The sequence below is a fragment of the Manihot esculenta genome, chromosome 4 (assembly GCF_001659605.2).
Source record: "Manihot esculenta cultivar AM560-2 chromosome 4, M.esculenta_v8, whole genome shotgun sequence".
In the NCBI taxonomy this organism is placed as follows: domain Eukaryota; kingdom Viridiplantae; phylum Streptophyta; class Magnoliopsida; order Malpighiales; family Euphorbiaceae; genus Manihot; species Manihot esculenta.
The window spans coordinates 34580308-34599593 of NC_035164.2; the positions used below are offsets into that span (position 1 = coordinate 34580308).

Here is a 19286-nt window from a genome sequence, read left to right on the forward strand (position 1 = left end):
GCCTTTAAACCAAACAAAAGCAAAATCACAAACCATCCATTTTCAATATAACTTTGAGGACGAAAACATCAACAATCTTAATAAATAAACAAACGTTTTGAATTCTAGAAGAGAGTTGGTGGCTTACGACGTGCACTTAACCCAATAACATTGTGCAGATCCTTCGTGGAAAAATTCATGATAAGTACATTATATCATAAACTAAATTATATTTTTGGAATTAATCAGCCTTCTCGACACGGCGAGTAGTCCATATTCAAGACAAATTTAGCTATATAATTATATAGTTGAAATTTCTGTTAATATACGTCACTATCACCTAAATTGGAAAAACATCTCTAATCAAACAAGAATTCGTGATATATATACAATACCCATTTGATGGTTATGCAATTAAAGCAGAACCCAAAAGAGTTTTTAGGTAGATAATGGGAGTGAAAGCCAGTAAGCTAGGGAAATTGATTGGAGCTAGAGGGGTTAAGAGACTAGGAGCTCCTCCATTGGCTCCTAGAGGCTATGTCCCAATTTGTGTAGGAGTTAATGATGATACTAGGAGATTTATTGTTCATAGAAAAGCTCTTGGTGATGCAGAATTCTTGGAGCTTCTCTGTAAATCAGCTGAAGAATATGGTTTCTGCAATGAAGGTGTTCTGAGAATTCAATATGAGGCAAAGGATTTTGAAGAATGGATCATCAGAAAGGCCAAGCTAAGGATTATTCGCGTTAACCCATTGTAAATAATCTTTGAAATATAACATGATGTTCTGCTTTTTCCCATTGTAAATAATCATTGAATGTATATGATTAATTTCTCCTTTGTTTGATTGATGTAGATAAATGTTAATGATCTATGGTTTGTGAATACCATCATTGGCAATTCAAAATACAGGAAACATGTGTTGAAGGTAATTTGCAAGAGGAGCTATCAGCTGGTTGAAATTAATAAAAAAACTTGCTTATAAAAAAAATATATTAGGAGCTATCAGCTGGTTGATCACTAGCTATCAGCTAACTTTCTTTATTTCTTTTTTGTATTTTTGTTTTATCATCAAAGCAATTTTCATTAAAATGAAGTCCTAAAATAAGGCCCAAATGAATAAACTCTGCTATAAAACCAAGTCAATCCAAGCCCAGTAGAAAATAAAACTCCAAAAGGAATCGGTAAAACTGAAATCTAGCTTTGCTACAACCGATAGCCTCACTCTTTCAAAATCGCCTCATACAAGTCACCATGAAGAGCTCCACTCGTACAAGCAAGGTAAAAGACTGAACCTTTCATGCCGAAAGCCATCCACACCAAGGAAAATATAATATTGCACACGTCGCCGAAGAGATTCAGACCAGTGCCGGTTGAAACAGGAATTTGGAGTTAGCACTCACTAAATAGATGCAAAAACTCAAGTCTACAACAATTAAAAAGCCCAAGACCTAAAGCTAAAATTATGAGCTTTAGAACCCAAAAAAAGAATAAATCAACCACCTAAACTCGATACACATTGAAGTGTAGCGATTAAGTTCAAGAGTATTAGTAAAACATGGGTACAGTAATATATGGTTAAAACTGAAATAATCAATTCAATTAAATTAATTTAAAATTTTGATTTTATTTTATGTTAATTTTAATTTGATTTGAAATTCAATTATTTCGATTTAGTTTAATTTTAAAAAATTTAAAATAAAATAAAATAAATTAATTAATAATATTATATATTTTAATAATATATAAATATTAAACTCTAACTAAAATTAAAATATTTTAAATAAATTTTAAACACATATAAAATCCATTAAAAATTTCAATCAGAATTTTAATTCAAATCAATTTCTTCTCTAATTTTAATTTAATTCAATTTTTATAAATATTTAAATTTCAATTTTCAAAGTGAATGCGCACCTTGTGTAAAGACCATAGTTAGAATAAATTGCTGCCCAAATTCTCAAAGCCTTGACAAATTTGTATTGTTTTGGTTGTCAACTAGAGGAGGCAGACAAGTGAACCTGTGGGCAAAGGCCCATAGTTACAATAGGATAACGACTTAGAGAGCCCTTGATTTCTATTACTGATACCCTCTTCACCAACTGAGACATAACATACCCCATCTCTATTGAGCTTTGTATTCATCTTAATCATTTCACAACTAGGAAATATATATATATTGGATCCACTATTTATTAATATATTAATAAATTTTGATTAAAAAAAAAATAAAATGGTTTATATATAGCTCGTGTGGATGACGTGCAAATTGACATAAAATTATTGTAGTATTAATAATTGAAAATCATGATATAAGAGTATGGAAGAACCACAATTGGGCATGCAAAATGAAGGCAGCCACTGCCTGGCATCAGAAAGCTGGAGACAAGCATCTCCCAGTTGTTAGCAATTGATTTCCACCAATTTGGCTTTTTATGGTTTTAACCCAAAAAAAGAAAAAAAAAAAAATCTCACCTTGTCCATCCGCTTAGGAGGCAATTCATTTTATATTATTCACTTGCTATTTTTTTTTTCCTTTTTCCATTTTTCTTTCCCCACCCCTTTTCTTTTTGTGTCTTTAACAAGTCTTTTTGGTTAGTCTTTGTCTGCAAGCCAAATAATATGATTTTTTTAAAAAATATATATATATAAAAATCACCAACCACATATGAAAGCATCTTCAAAGCTTATAATAATGTGTGTCAATGCTTGTATGCTAAAGAAGCATCTCTAACTACCCAATCATTTGGAATTTAATTATGTATTTCCCTAACTCTTTTTGTGAGGTATTTAGTAATATAATTAAGTCTAAGCTTTACTCAACAAATTAATTAATTACTCACCCAGTTAGTAGTTAACCCTTACCATTTATTTTATTTTTTTTTAATGAGCTTGTCCACTTTGCCTGGTGCATATAATTACAAATCTTATAGATACCAAACTGGTTTGTTGGTGGAACTAATTTAATTAACAATTAACTTAATGGCATTTCAGCTGAGATTTTCATACTTTGTGTTTTCACTTTAGGTTTTATCTCTTAGCATATGCGGTGTATACCAACAATATTTTTATTGAGATTTATTTACAATTGATTTTGCTAAGTTTTTTTTTTTTTTTTTGCAATTTTTATTATCAATAAATATTTTTTTATAAAAAATTGTTAAGTTAATGGAAAAAAATGCAAATAACTGAAAAAAAAGAAGAAAGTATTTGAAGTAGTGGAAGAATTTGCTAGCTACAGCTGTGATTGCTGCAGCAGTGATGAATTGTATTCAGTGAAGGCAAGTAAGGAGTCGTCATGTCTTCAAGACAAAAGTAAGTTTCCCATTATAACATATAATAGAACTGAAAATAATTGAATGAATCTAGAGAAGATTTTCTGTTTTTTTTTTTTTCTTTTTTTTTTTTTTTTTTGGTTTTACAATAAAACCAAATTAAATGAGGGGGGACCAATGAGGAATATCATTGTCATGTTGTAATGGATTTTTCTTCAAATTTTTTTTCATAAAAAATATAAGAAAATCAATTAATAGATATTGGGTTTGTTCTTTTAAATGATATTTAAATTAGTAATTTTTTTAATTAAGAGTTTGTTTAATACCATGGTTGACAATTAAATGTTCCCATCAATTAAAGAGTTAAAAATTAACAATTAAATTATAATTGTTATTAGTATGGTTATAAACCCCACATCAAAACTCTATAAAGATGGGGTAGAAATGGAAGTAGCTAGTTGAAAGGTTCTGCATTCTTTAGACTACGTTTTACAATAATTTTTAAAATAGTGTTTAGTATTTTAATAATATTTAATTAATTATTATTTAATTAATTATTTATTATTAAAATAGTTAACCATTGTTACAATTACTGGCATACACTTGTCCTAAAATTTAAATTAAAAAAATTAATAAGTGTTTGATGCAATAATAAAGACTATTATGTACAATAGTATAATTCAAATTTATAGTGAATAATTTTACGTGAAGTGTAGGTAGGAATGGATATTTGGTAAATTCAAAATTTGAATTTGAAACTTTATAATTTTTGTAATGATTTTATTTTTGGTGGTAAAAATAGTTAATAAATAGCAAATTTAACATAACTAACTTCTTTATTGAAAGTAGCTTGTATCTGAACTTTAAAGGACGACCATAATTGAATTCGTATTCAAAGCCAACCTGTAACATGTTGGCACTAAAGCTGTAATTTATTAACTCTACAACCTAGAAGAAACCAACAAAATCCAATAAAGGAAAACTCTTGCACTTATCAATATTTCCACTTAGGAGTTGATAATCCTAATAGCTAATTCAGAAAAAAAGAAGAGGAGGAAAAAACATGGAAAAATAAAAAAACTAAAAGCATCTATCATTCATTCAATATAATGGGGTTAATCCTCGCCATACAAGTAATTAGTACTCACATATTGCTTATTTTTCCTTAATTTTCTCGTCTATTCTTCATCTTCATCATTATTAATAATTAGCGAGTGTAGTAGAACTCAGCAAGCTCCTCCATGGACCCCAACTGAGAGCCATTGCTTTGAAGCATCCACAACAAGTGCTCAAACAACACCACCTCACAAGAAACCACTATTTCTCCACCATCATCGAATCCACCAGACCTCTCTATCAGCTCTTGGAAAAGAGGATGGCAAATGGTGTCAGAGCTAAGAAAATATGGTCGCCGAGACTTCCCTACATAAACAGCTTGGAAAACTTCCTCTGCAATAATAATATTATCGGAGCAATGATCATTGCTAGCTGCTGCAATGGAGCTGTGTGTGCGAGCTAACTTGGTAAAAGATGGCCATCTCTTTATAGCTGATTTGAGCTTCGTGAGCTTGCTAGTCTTTGCCATATTTTGAGATATTATAGGGTTTTGGAGAGAAAGAAAAGGATTGTTTGTTTGGAGGAAATTGGTTGGAACTTGGAAGGAATGAAGAAGAAAGGTTCCTATATAAGAGAACGGAGGAGAGAGAGAGTGATGTTCGTGCATGGCCCACTGTTTGATATATACCAGCTAAGAGAGAGACATCTTAAGGTGCAAAACCAGTTGCTACTTTGTTTGGCCTTTGGCTTTGGTGGGTGCTTTGGATCTTTTCTCTTTTCAATGTCTAATTCCATATAGACCCATCTATCCATTATTATTCTTTTTCCTTTAAATCAATTTCTAATTAAAGAAAAAATCCATATAAAATATTCATACATAATTCTTTAGAATTAATATCTTATTAAATTATATTTGATTAGGTATTTTTTTTCTGTAATTTCTTTTGGTGCATGAAATGTAATATAAGTAGCTATGAATGGCAATGGCTTGAGATATTTTTGAATAAATAATCTAATCGAACCGAATTTGAAAAATTGATTTTTATACGTAAATACTTATTATCTAAATTTATTTATATAAATAATTAATTTAATATAAAAAATAGGTTTTACAATAATATTTATAAAAATTTTTTATATATTTTCATTTAAAAATTAAAATTTAAATATTTTTAAAATATTAAACTTTTTTAATGAAAACTATTAATAAAAATATTTTTTACATAAATTATTAATTAAAATAAATGAAATTAAATAAATTTAAATTTTATTTGGATAATAATAATTAATTTTAAAATAAATTCAAATAACCTACTATTGATTTCTAATTGAATTTGAATAAATTTAAAAATTATTATTAATATAAATTGGATTCAAATAATCTAATTTTTATAAATAACCTATATATTTATAAATCCGTAAAAATGACCATATGAATTAGATATCAATCATTTTTAATGAGTCATACAAGCTGATTCAGCCATGTGAATAAATCTCACCTAGCTAGCCAGTACTTCAAAATCATCTGCATGATTGTCCTTTGATGCTACAACCTACAAATACATCTTTATTTTTCTTGATGATTTAAAAAAAAAAAAAAAAAAAAAAAAAAAACTTTAGTTTAATGGGTGTTGAAATTGGAAGCATAACGGTGAGGTATTAAGTTCAAATTTAATTAAAATTAAATCAAATGCAGAAGGGTAATTAGGTAAGAAAAATAGATGATTTGTTGCATGATTAGGCAGTGGCCCCATCTGAAACACCAACCGGGAGCCGTTTCAGTTTCAAAACATTACAGCAAACAAGGCTAAGCTAGCAACAACAAGAAGGTGGGCATTTTTTTTTTTTTTTTAAATTTCTTTGTGCGTTACAATTAGTACTGATATATTTTGTCCTCATATTCTATGTTTTCTATTACCAAACAAATTTCTCTTTTGGATTCTTAAATATACTTATCTGTACATGCAATATTTTTAATTAATTAATTCTATCAACTGTACAAAAAAAAACTATTGAATTCAAATAATTGTTTCACTTCTCACCATCTGGCATGCGTTAACTAAGCCAATGATGAAGTTTAAAATAAAATTATTATTCTAATAATTAATATAATTACAATTAGGTTTGTACCTATTTTTTATTGGTTTTATAAAATTTCAACAAGAATGATTGGACTTCAATGAATTAAAGAATAGTTTACCGTTGCTGGATGTTCAAGTAAGTTGGTCTGTAAATAAAAAGATAAAGATTATAAGATTATTACAGAAACAAATAGAGAGAAGGTTGAAGAGAGGTCAAATTTTTTCTTATTGAAATCTAAGAATGATGTGAAATAATACGTGTCATGGATTATGCGGTAGTCTTAATTAATAGAATTAATGATAAAAAGAGAAATTATTGTTCTAAAAATACGTAAAAAACATATATAGCATGCTCTGATGCTCAAATGATGGTGTTGTATCTCATAATTAAGCACATGCATGCACCAAGCCTTGTGGAGTAGGATTTGGTTAGGCTTCGAGACATGTGCTTTAAAGGAAGTAAGATGAGAGTGTGGTCATGTGATTTCATTATCTAACTAATCATAGCCATTCTCATGCTTAATCAGATTATTAGATTTCATTACTATATTAGATGCAATAAATACAAGATTTTACAAAACCAACACCATTAATTTGACTCTACAAGAAATGTAACTTAGACTCAATACAAGAGTCAATATAAGTTGATTTTGAATAGAGAGTTCTAATTTCAGGTTTAAAAAATTGAAATCGAATTGTATAGTCTCCCAAATCGAATCAATTTTAAGTTTGATCAAATTTAATGATGATTAAAAAAAACAGAATATTATGCTTCAATTCAAAAAGAATTTTAATAATATTTAATTTAGATAGATCAATCATCATTGCTTAATTTGCCTTATGGGCTGCAGAGGGAGCCCATCTAACTTGACTCGCTGCACGTCCCTGGAAAACCATTTGTGCACATATTTCTGACGGGTCAATATTGTGCAGTGTTTCCCGCGCCTAATGGCCCGCCCCAGCCCAAAAAAATTGTTGAGATCACAGTCACTTCAAGAAAGAGGTCGAATAAAAAAAATAATTTAAACATAAAATATTTTAAATATTAATTAAACTTAATTTTTTATCTATTTCAAATATTATAATTATTATTTTTTATTATTTAGACTTTCTATTCTCAACTATCTGATATCTCATTATTAATAAAATAATAATATTTATTAATATAATAATTAAATTTTATTTAATAAATATTTTATCTTTAAAAGGAATTATAACAATTCTATAAAGTTAATATCCGTTTTATAGAATTGTGCAAATAAAATTATAGTTCCATCTAATAGAGTACACTTATTTTCTAAATTACTGTTTTAAGATACTAGTTGAAAATATTTAATTTTACTTAAATTTAATTTAAAAGAAAAGGAAATTGAATCTACTCAAATAAAAAATAAAAGGAAAGAAATCACTTTTGATAAAAAGGTTGAAATGAAATTGAGGTTAAAGTTTTTAATAATTTTGAAATAAGACAGTATAAAAATTGCGGTCAAAATACAAAAGTTTTTGGAAACCTTCAGATTTCTTCTTTTACTTTCTAAAATTCCTTGCAATTCATCAAACTAAAAGTTTTGAATGAAATTATTTATTAAATTGAAATAAAGTTTTAAAATAAATAATTTAATTAACGATTCACTTTCAGATATGAATATTAAAATTTATTTTAAAACATCTAAATTTATTTAAAAACATCTTTTAAATTTTATTTTTAATCCAAATCAAATTAAAAAAAAACTTGATAGTAACAAAAATAATGGAAAACAGACCTAATTATTTTTAAGTTGTCAATTGTTTTTAAAACTAATTACATATACAAAATGTAGAGATTTATTTAATCAATAATTAATAAATCATTAAAATATAATAAAATATATTATAATATATAAAGAATTTCAAACTGCACTAATAAATTTATCCTTTTCGTACGTACGTTTCAGAAAATCTGAAAAATTTCAAATTTTACTTTCATAATTTTTAATTTTCAGTTCAAAATAAAAAAAAAACTAGAATTTCAAATTTTTGTGTACACTCAAATATATACACTCATTTAATATAATTTTTATATATAATTTAAAATTAAAATAAAATTTTATCTTACATATTAATGAAAATTTTAATTATTTATTAATTATATGTATAAATTAATTTCCACTTCCGATATAAAATATATTTTATATTTTTATATTTAAAATTTGATAAAAATTAACTAGAATATTCATCAGATTAAAGTAAATTGTAATAGTACGAATTTAAATAGTCACGATGAAATTTAAGGTGGATTAAAATTTAAAATAATAATATTAATCACGTATTTAAATTGAATTTAAATTTTATGTGTAAAATATTTATTATTTAAATTTATTTATATAAATAATTAATTTAATATAAAAAATATATTTTATAATAATATTTATAATTTTTTTATATATTTTTATTTAAAAAATTAAAATTTAAATTAATTTTTAATCAGATTTAAAAAGAATTTAAATATTCTTAATATAAATGAGAATCAGATTCTGATATTTTAATTTTGGTAGGTATTCAGCCTGATTACATCCTACCAAAAAACGGAGCTCACAACCGGCCCATTATTTCACGGGCACTTAAAAACCCTACACTAATTTAAAGAAAACCCTAACTCGTGGATTTTCCTTTCACCCCCTACGTCTCCCTCTAGCTCTTGCGCAGCGCAGGCATGGCCACGGGCACAGCAGCGGCACCAACACGGGCTCTGTCCCAGAAGGAGCTGGATATACAGATGATGTTGGCTGCTGAAGTTCACCTCGGCACTAAGAACTGTGACTTCCAGATGGAACGTTACGTCTTCAAGCGCCGCAATGATGGTATATATTCTGTTCTTCCCTTGGTATGCATGTACATGCCTGTATTTATGGATTTTTCCTGCCCAAATGTTCGTGTTTGGATGTTATAGCAAATGCACCCTGTTCTCGTTTTCTGTAATTCAGGTTTGTGGTTTGTTAATTAATTATTTATTTTTGGGATGGTTGGGAGGGTGCCATTGACATCGGATTAGCTTAATTAGGAGATGTCAGATCTGTGCTCTGAGGGTTATTTGGAAACTATTATGTCTCTGTTCAGTAACCTTAGGCTACAATTTTTATCTAAATGTTGAGCATTGTGTTTTAACTTTGGATGATGTGAATTTGTTGGTTACATGACTTAAAAGCATTTGATAGATATTTGTGAGCCTTGCTTTCAGTTTTCCTACTATGCTGACAGGATCTGAAAGAAAAAGCTACTAGTTGTATTCATAATTGGGTTATTTGAATTACTTACAAATGAGTTTGATTTAGTTAAGCAGTGATTACCAAGTTAAGTTGATATATGTGGAAATTTTGCTTTTATTTGGAATACTTAATATGCATTTATCTATATGTAGCACCCATATATTAGTTGTTTTTGTTCATTTAGAGATGCTTGTATATGAATGGAATGTGTACATTATGATTTTGCGTGCCATATCTTTAAATCCCAGAATTGTTTGCCATTGGCCTTCTTACACGAGTTCTAAAGTTTAAATATATTGGCAAGATGTTTTGGATGTTAGTTGAATTCAATTACTTGGTGTTTATCCCTCAGGAATTTATATCATCAATCTTGGGAAGACATGGGAAAAACTTCAACTGGCTGCTAGGGTTATTGTGGGCATTGAGAACCCACAGGACATCATTGTCCAGTCTGCAAGGCCTTATGGTCAAAGAGCTGTCCTCAAGTTTGCCCAATATACAGGTGCCCATGCTATTGCTGGAAGGCACACTCCTGGTACATTCACTAACCAGCTCCAAACATCTTTCAGTGAGCCCCGTCTTTTGATCCTCACTGATCCAAGGACAGACCACCAGGTAATCCTGCCTCATTGATGAGGTTAAGCTTAGTATGCATATCATTTTTAAGTCTACTGATTTTCTTTCCCAACTATGGACATTAAATTTTTCCTATTATCATATACAACTTGCAGCCTATTAAGGAATCTTCTCTTGGAAATATTCCAACCATTGCTTTTTGTGACACCGATTCTCCTATGCGGTATGTGGATATTGGCATTCCTGCAAATAACAAAGGGAAGCACAGTATTGGTTGTCTATTTTGGCTGTTGGCAAGAATGGTTCTGCAGATGCGAGGCACTATTCCTCAAGGGCACAAGTGGGATGTTATGGTACATACATATTATCAAATATCTGTTTTGTGTTTAATGGCTCCATCAATTGTTGCTCTCTTGATTGCTAGTATTTACTTATGCATAATTAATATGCATATTTTGTGAAGGAGTTTTTGCTAAAATGGTTGCATATGTCGCAACGGCTTTTTAGTTCTAAGGTTTATTACATTATCATTTATTTGTTTTCCTTGTACAGGTGGACTTATTCTTCTATAGGGAGCCTGAGGAAACCAAGGAACAGGAAGAGGAGGAAGCAGTACCAGTTGCCGATTATGCACTCCCTTCTACTGATTTTGGGCTTTCTGCTCCTGATTGGGGCGCACAAATTACTGAAGGCCAGTGGACTGCTGAAGCAGCTCCACCACCTATTTCTGCTGTTCCTGCTGCCAACTTTTATCCGGAGCAGAGTAGTAAGTTATTCAAACACTATTGAGCTTCCTTCATTTTCATTTGATCATGTTGTGCTTTAAGAACTATTTTGCCATACTAATTGGTTTTTGAAAAAATTTTTTATATTCATATTTTACTATTTTGAAGCAAAAATATGTTAACGGTTTTGTAGATGCATTTCTTGCACAGTAGTGGCCATTTCCCCCCTATTTTTCCTAACATCATTACTTTGATTATCAACTTTAGGTGGATTCTCTAATGAATGGGACGCTGCAGCCCCACCTCCGCAATTTGCTGGTGCAGTAGCTCCTGCTGCCTCTGCTGCTCCTGCTGCCTCTGCTGCTCCTACTGCCCCAACTGGCTGGGAGTAGTGTAGCAAGAGAAGCTCAATGCTGTGTTTTATGCTGTGTTTTATGGATGTTCAGAATTATTTGTGGTTGTTCGAGGGATTGCCAACACCAAATTGCAAAATTGGACTTGTTTTGTTTTATTTTATCACATCATTGTTGGCAATAGCTTAGTTCTAGACATTTGAATTTTAAAATTTTTGACATTGAACTCGATGTAGTGATGCAAAATTTTTTTTCTTATCTTTTATATTCAAGAAGCTTTTGCTAAAGCTCAATATTTGAATTGCCTCGAAATTTTAAGGTAGATGAAAAAACCATTTTGGTCTTTAAATTATTATGAATTACTTAGCAATTTTTTTTGCTTTAAATATATTTTGGTTGCGACTTTAATTTGACACTCTTGACTGCAACGTGAATTTGAGATTTAAAGGTTTTGAAGATGCTCTGCACTACTGTGTATAACTAATTATGATTAGTTAAATTATTGCTACTCATTTTCCAGCTTCTGTTATTTAAATTTACTATTATATTTTAAATAAATATATTCAATATTTATAATATTATTTAAAGTGTAAATAATGATAATTAAATTTCAAATAAATGTAAAATGATTTAAAATGAAGTTTATTGAATAATTTAAATTATAAAATTGTAATAATTATTTTTTTTAAATAGGAGGATAGAAGGAATGATAATCTAATTTGGGGCGCACAAATTACTGATGGCCAGTGCACTGCTGAAGTAGCTTCACCACCTATTTCTGCTGTTCCTGCTGTCAATTTTTATCCGGAGCAGTGTAGAAAGTTATTCAAAAACTATTTGGCTTCCTTCATTTTCATTTGATCTTGTTTTGTTTAAGAACTATTTTGCCATACTAAAATTATTTTGAAAAAATTGCTTGATTCGTATTATTATTTTCAAGTAAAAATAATGCAACATATTTTTGTATGCTATAGTTTTGTAGAGATATTTCTTGCATGTGGTTTTCCCTCCTATTTTTCCTAAACACCGTTTTTTTTACTATTAAAACTTAGGTGGATTCTCCTATGAATGGTGAATGGGACGTGGTAGCCCCACCACTGCTGCAGTAGCCCCTGCTGCCCCAACTGGCCGGGAGTAGTGAAGCAAGAGAAAGCTCAATCCCGTGTTTTAGTGGATGTTTAGAATTATTAGTAGTTCGTCAAATTGGGAAATGGACTTTTTTTTTTCTTTTATTTTGACATTATTTTGGGTAATAATTTAGTTGTAGAGGATTGAATTTTAAAATTTTTGCCATTTATCTTGATATAGTGATACAATTTTTTTTATTTATTTCTCATGTTCAAAATGATTTATTTAAGTTATAGAATTGAATTACAAAAAAATTTTAAAGTATGAAAAAAAAAACATTCGGAGTGTTTAAAATTATTATGAATTATTTAGTATTATTTAATTTTTTTTAAAATATATTTTAATTGTGGTTTTAATTTAACATTCTGATTAACTGTAACGTAAATCTTCTATTTTAAATGGTATCAAACTTGTATTAAAAATGGTTGGTAACAAATAACGATCGTAGTCATTAGCGAATTATAACTAGTTAAGTTTGCTTTTCATTTTCTAGTCTCGGTTATTTAAATTTACCATTATTTTTAAAATTTGTTTAATTATTCTTTATAATATTATTAAAATTTTAAAGTATAAACTATTAATATTTCTTTTATATAAAATTTCTATTATAATAAACCTGAATAATAATGATTATTAAATTTCAAGTAAATGTAAATTTAAAATAATTTTAATAAATTTAAAATAAATGAATGAAAACTATTTAAAATCAAATTTTAATGAATTTTCAATAATTTAAATATTAAAATTATTTTTTTAGTAAGAGGATTGAAGTAGTGATAACCTGATTTGGGTTTTAACCAAAAGAGATATCAAAACTAGCCCATGAAAAGCCTTATTCCTTTTTAGTATAACAAAGAAACCGGAATCCTAACTCATTGTCATCCTCTTCCTCTCACTCTCTCTGTTGCTCTAAAGCTATTGCACTGTGCAGCTATAGCGACCACCAAAACAATAACACATACACACGCTTTATTTTAGGAGTTGGATATACAGATGTTGGCTGCTAAAATTCTCTTAGCATTGAGAATTGTGATTTCGAGATGGAATATTACGTTTTCAAGGCCACAATGGTGGTATATACTCTCATATCTCTCATTCACATATTTTTAACTGTATATATGTCTGTTTGTGTAATAAAAGAACTGGTATATGTAGATATACAAGTTGTTTTTTATCATTTCAGAGATCTTTATAGAAGAACTGGTTATATTTATTATAATTTGGCGTGCCAAAGTTCTAAATCCTACTATTGTTTGCTATCGATTTGCCTCTTCATTTGAGTCCTATTGTTTAAAAATATGTTATGAATGATGATATGAACTACTTGATGTTTATCCACATGAATTTATAACATCAACCTTGGAAAGATATGGAAAAAAATCAACTGGTTGCCAAGGTTACTGTGGCCATTGAGAACCCACAAGACATTATTGTATGGTCTGCAAGGCCTTACATTCAAAGAACATTTTTCAGTTAGCCACGTCTCTTGATCATCACTAATCCAATAACTGCTCACTAGGTGAATATTGCCTTATTCATGACCTCAAGCCATTTTTACGATTCTTTTGTTTCTTATATAACCCTTCACACCAAATTTTAACTATGATTATAGATAACTTGCAATCTTTAAGAAATCTTTTCTTGAAAATATTCCAACCATTGCTTTCTGTAACACTGACGGATATTGGCATTTCAACTAATAAGAAAGGAAACCAGAGTATTGGATGTCTATTTTGATTGTTGGCAAGAACAGTTTTACATATGCATGGCACTATACCTCAAAGGAAAAAATAAACAGGATACTTTTGAAAAATTCCTTACCGACATTGTAGTGTATACGTTTAATGAATAATTAATAAATTGTTAAAATGATGGGGACATTTTTTTTAACCAATGTATATCCATCGCATTTTTGCAAGATGCAGTGGTATACAAATAAATCAAGCGCCATCCAAAATAAGATTAAAGTATATAAAAAAATAAAAATAAAAATTAAATAAATAAAAAATAACTATACAAATTGTGTCGAATCAAATTAAATTTATAATAAAAAATACATTCACAAATACAAAATTATTGACGTTGATATTAATAAATAAAAATTGAAGCATAGCAGACGAATAATTATCAAATGAAGTCCATACCTCACGAACTATAACGATCACACACAATGTCCATCACGTTAATATTAATAAATCGGATTGCATAGTCTCCCAACTCGAATCAATTTTAATTTTGATCAAATCAAACGATGATTAAAAAAAACAGAATATTATGTTTCAGCTCAAAAAGAATTTTAATAATATTTAATTTAGATAGTCAGATACATCATCGTTGCTTAGTTTGCCTTATAGGCTGCAAAGAGAGCTCATCTAACTTGACCCGCTGCACGTCCCTGGAAAACCATTTGTGCACATATTTCTGACGGGTCAATTTGTGCAGTGTTTCCCGAGCCTAATGGCCCGCCCAAGCCCAAAAAAATTGTTGAGATCACACTCACTTCAAGAAAGAGGTCGAATAAAAAAAATAATTTAAACATAAAATATTTTACATATTAATTAAACTTAATTTTTTATCTATTTCAAATATTATAATTATTATTTTTTATTATTTAGACTTTCTATTCTCAACTATCTGATATCTCATTATTAATAAAATAATAATATTTATTAATATAATAATTAAATTTTATTTAATAAATATTTTATATTTAAAAGGAATTATAACAATTCTATAAAGTTAATATCCGTTTTATAGAATTGTGCAAATAAAATTATAGTTCCATCTAATAGAGTTTACTTATTTTCTAAATTACTGTTTTAAGATATTAGTTTAAAATATTTAATTTTGCTTAAATTTAATTTAAAAAAAAAAGGAAATTGAATCTACTCAAATAAAAAATAAAAGGAAAGAAATCACTTTTGATAAAAAGATAGAAATGAAATTGAGGTTAAAGTTTTTAATAATTTTGAAATAAGACAGTATGAAAATTGCAGTCAAAATATAAAAGTTTTTGGAAACCTTCGAATTTCTTCTTTTACTTTCTAAAACTCCTTGCAATTCATCAAACTAAAAGTTTTGAATGAAATTATTTATTAAATTAAAATAAAATTTTGAAATAAATAATTTAATTAACGATTTACTTTCAGATATGAATATTAAAATTTATTTTAAAACATCTAAATTTATTTAAAAACATTTTTTAAATTTTATTTTTAATTCAAATTGAATTAAAAAAAAACTTGATAATAACAAAAATAATGGAAAACAGACCTAATTATTTTTAAGTTGTCAATTGTTTTCAAAACTAATTACATATACAAAATGTAGATATTTGTTTAATTAATAATTAATAAATCATTAAAATATAATAAAATATATTACAATATATAAAGAATTTCAAATTTTTTTATACACTCAAATATATACACTCATTTAATATAATCTATATATATAATTTAAAATTAAAATAAAATTTTACCTTACATGTTAATTAAAATTTTAATTATTTATTAATTATATATATAATTTATACCTTCCATATAAAATATATTTATATTTTTTATATTTAAAATTTGATAAAGTTTAAAATAGATATTTTCGAATATTCCATCCACCTAAAATCTAATAGTGCGAGTTACTTGTTTAAATAGTTATATGAAATTTAGGGCGGATTGAGATTTAAAAAAATAATTGGATTGAATTTAAATTTGATGTATAGAATATTTATTATTTAAATTTATTTATATAAATAATTAATTTGATATAAAAAATATATTTTATAATAATATTTATAATTTTTTATTTATTTTCATTTAAAAAATAAAAATTTAAATATTTTTTAGAAATATTGAATTTTTTAAATAAAAATTATTAATAAAAAGTATTTTTTATATAAATTATTAATTAAAATATATAAAATTAAATGAATTTAAATTTATTTGAATAATAATAATAATAATTAAATTTAAATAATTTAAATTAATTTTTAATTAAATTTGAATATTTCTGATATAAATGAGAATCGGATTCTGATATTTTAATTTTGGCAGGTATTCAACCCGTTTACATCCTACCAAAAAAAGAGCTCACAACCTGACTATTATTTAATCGGGACTTAAAAACCCTACACTAATTTAAAGAAAACCCTAACTCGCGGATCTTCCTTTCACCCTCTACATCTCCCTGGAGCTCTTGCGCAGCGCAGGCATGGCCACGGGTACAGCAGCGGCACCAACACGGGCTCTGTCCCAGAAGGAGCTGGATATACAGATGATGTTGGCTGCTGAAGTTCACCTCGGCACTAAGAACTGTAACTTCCAGATGGAACGTTACGTCTTCAAGCGCCGGAATGATGGTATATATTCCGTACTTCCCTTGGTATGCATGTACATGCCTGTATTTATGGATTTTTCCTGCCCAAATGTTCGTGTTTGGATGTTATTAGCAAATGTATCCTGTTCTCATTTTCTGTAATTCAGGTTTGTGGTTTGTTAATTATTTATTTATTTTTGGGATGGTTGGGAGGGTGTCATTGACATTGGATCCATCTTAATTAGGAGATGTCAGATCTGTGCTCTGAGTTTTATTTGGAAACTATTATGTCTCTGTTCAGTAACCTTAGGCTACAATTTTTATCTAAATGTTGAGCATTGTGTTTTAACTTTGGATGATGTGAATTTGTTGGTTACATGACTTAAAAGCATTTGATAGATATTTGTGAGCCTTGCTTTCAGTTTTCCTACTATGCTGACAGTGTCTGAAAGAAAAAGCTACTAGTTGTATTCATAATTGGGTTATTTGAATTACTTACAAATGAATTTGATTTAGTTAAGCAGTGATTACCAAGTTAAGTTGATATCTGTGGAAATTTTGCTTTTATTTGGAATACTTAATATGCATTTATTTATATGTAGCACCCATATATTAGTTGTTTTTGTTCATTTAGAGATGCTTGTAGATGAATGGAATGTGTACATTATGATTTTGCGTGCCATATCTTTAAATTCCAGAATTGTTTGCCATTGGCCTTCTTACATGAGTTCTAAAGTTTAAATATATTGACAAGATGTTTTGGATGTTAGTTGAATTCAATTACTTGGTGTTTATCCCTCAGGAATTTATATCATCAATCTTGGAAAGACATGGGAAAAACTTCAACTGGCTGCTAGGGTTATTGTGGGCATTGAGAACCCACAGGACATGATTGTCCAGTCTGCAAGGCCTTATGGTCAAAGAGCTGTCCTCAAGTTTGCCCAATATACAGGTGCCCATGCTATTGCTGGAAGGCACACTCCTGGTACATTCACTAACCAGCTCCAAACATCTTTTAGTGAGCCCTGTCTTTTGATCCTCACCGATCCAAGGACAGACCACCAGGTAATCCTGCCTTATCGATGAGGTTAAGCTTAGTATGCATGTCATTTTTAAGTCTGCTGATTTTCTTTTCCAATCATGGACATTAAAATTTTCCTATTATTATATACAACTTGCAGCCTATTAAGGAATCTTCTCTTGGAAATATTCCAACCATTGCTTTCTGTGACACCGATTCTCCTATGCGGTATGTGGATATTGGCATTCCTGCAAATAACAAAGGGAAGCACAGTATTGGTTGTCTGTTTTGGCTGTTAGCAAGAATGGTTCTGCAGATGCGAGGCACTATTCCTCAAGGGCACAAGTGGGATGTTATGGTACATACATATTATCAGATATCTGTTTTGTGTTTAATGGCTCCATCAATTTTTGTTCTTTTGATTGCTAGTATTTACTTATGCATAATTAATATGCATATTTTGTGAAGGAGTTCTTGCTAAAATGGTTGCATATGTTGCAACGACTTTTTAGTTCTAAGGTTTATTACATTATCATTTATTTGTTTTCCTTGTACAGGTGGACTTATTCTTTTATAGGGAGCCTGAGGAAACCAAGGAACAGGAAGAGGAGGAAGCAGTACCAGTTGCCGATTATGCACTCCCTTCTACTGATTTTGGGCTTTCTGCTCCTGATTGGGGCGCACAAATTACTGAAGGCCAATGGACTGCTGAAGCAGCTCCACCACCTATTTCTGCTGTTCCTGCTGCCAACTTTTATCCGGAGCAGAGTAGTAAGTTATTCAAATGCTATTGAGCTTCCTTCATTTTCATTTGATCATGTTGTGCTTTAAGAACTATTTTGGCATACTAATTGGTTTTTGAAAAAATTTTTATATTCATATTTTACTGTTTTGAAGCAAAAGCATGTTAACGGTTTTGTAGATGCATTTCTTGCACAGTAGTGGCGTTTTCCCCCCTATATTTCCTAACATCATTACTTTTATTATCAACTTTAGGTGGATTCTCTAATGAATGGGACGCGGCAGCCCCACCTCCACAATTTGCTGGTGCAGTAGCTCCTGCTGCTCCTGCTGCCCCTGCAGCTCCTGCTGCCCCAACTGGCTGGGAGTAGTGGAGCAAGAGAAGCTCAATGCTGTGTTTTATGGATGTTCAGAATTATTACTGGTTGTTTGAGGGATTGCCAACACCAAATTGCAAAATGGATTTGTTTTGTTTTATTTTATCACATCATTTTCGGCAATAGCTTAGTTGTAGACATTTGAATTTTAAAATTTTTGACATTTATCTCCATGTAGTCATGCAGATTTTTTTTTCTTATCTTTTATATTCAAGAAGCCTTTGCTAATGCTCAAGATTTGAGTTGCGTCGAAATTTTAAGGGAGAGGAAAAAAACCATTTTGGTGTTTAAATTATTATGAATTATTTAGCAATTTTTTTCCCTTTACATATATTTTGGTTGTGACTTTAATTTAACACAGACTGCAACGTGAATTTGAGATTTAAAGTTTTTGAAGATGCTCTGCGCTACTATGTA

At 29.0% G+C, this 19286-nt stretch overlaps 4 protein-coding genes across 4 annotated transcripts; 3 read left to right on the plus strand and 1 right to left on the minus strand.

Annotated features, from left to right (window-relative positions):
• The first annotated feature begins 308 nt into the window (after positions 1-308).
• Positions 309-967, plus strand: LOC110613168 (auxin-responsive protein SAUR71). Its single transcript, XM_021754171.2, has one exon. It carries the CDS (start codon positions 429-431, stop codon positions 735-737), a length of 309 nt encoding a protein of 102 aa, XP_021609863.1. The 5' UTR covers positions 309-428; the 3' UTR covers positions 738-967.
• A 3102-nt stretch (positions 968-4069) lies between these two features.
• LOC110613984 (auxin-responsive protein SAUR78) lies at positions 4070-4915 on the minus strand. The gene has a single exon (XM_021755427.2). The coding sequence runs from the start codon at positions 4835-4837 to the stop codon at positions 4460-4462; it is 378 nt and encodes a 125-aa protein (XP_021611119.1). The 5' UTR covers positions 4838-4915; the 3' UTR covers positions 4070-4459.
• Positions 4916-8960: 4045 nt separating this feature from the next.
• Positions 8961-11581, plus strand: LOC122721193 (40S ribosomal protein SA-like). The gene is made up of 5 exons (XM_021754671.2): positions 8961-9229; positions 9987-10249; positions 10366-10563; positions 10763-10976; positions 11203-11581. Exons 1-5 carry the CDS (start codon positions 9082-9084, stop codon positions 11325-11327), a joined length of 948 nt encoding a protein of 315 aa, XP_021610363.1. The 5' UTR covers positions 8961-9081; the 3' UTR covers positions 11328-11581.
• Positions 11582-16492: 4911 nt separating this feature from the next.
• Positions 16493-19104, plus strand: LOC110613508 (40S ribosomal protein SA). Its single transcript, XM_021754672.2, has 5 exons — positions 16493-16773; positions 17533-17795; positions 17912-18109; positions 18309-18522; positions 18748-19104. The coding sequence occupies exons 1-5, from the start codon at positions 16626-16628 to the stop codon at positions 18861-18863; spliced, it is 939 nt and encodes a 312-aa protein (XP_021610364.1). The 5' UTR covers positions 16493-16625; the 3' UTR covers positions 18864-19104.
• The last annotated feature ends 182 nt before the right edge of the window (positions 19105-19286 follow it).

What these genes read in the sequence shown, in the direction of transcription:
- LOC110613168 (XM_021754171.2), top strand. Translation starts at nt 429, where the DNA reads ATGGGAGTGAAAGCCAGTAAGCTAGGGAAATTGATTGGAGCTAGAGGG.
- LOC110613984 (XM_021755427.2), bottom strand. Translation starts at nt 4,837, where the DNA reads ATGGCAAAGACTAGCAAGCTCACGAAGCTCAAATCAGCTATAAAGAGA.
- LOC110613508 (XM_021754672.2), top strand. Translation starts at nt 16,626, where the DNA reads ATGGCCACGGGTACAGCAGCGGCACCAACACGGGCTCTGTCCCAGAAG. An exon ending in CTTCAAGCGCCGGAATGATG is followed by an intron (nt 16,774 to 17,532) that starts GTATATATTCCG and finishes TTTATCCCTCAG; the next exon opens with GAATTTATATCATCAATCTT. An exon ending in CTTTTATCCGGAGCAGAGTA is followed by an intron (nt 18,523 to 18,747) that starts GTAAGTTATTCA and finishes TATCAACTTTAG; the next exon opens with GTGGATTCTCTAATGAATGG.
- LOC122721193 (XM_021754671.2), top strand. Translation starts at nt 9,082, where the DNA reads ATGGCCACGGGCACAGCAGCGGCACCAACACGGGCTCTGTCCCAGAAG. An exon ending in ATCCAAGGACAGACCACCAG is followed by an intron (nt 10,250 to 10,365) that starts GTAATCCTGCCT and finishes TACAACTTGCAG; the next exon opens with CCTATTAAGGAATCTTCTCT. An exon ending in CTTTTATCCGGAGCAGAGTA is followed by an intron (nt 10,977 to 11,202) that starts GTAAGTTATTCA and finishes TATCAACTTTAG; the next exon opens with GTGGATTCTCTAATGAATGG.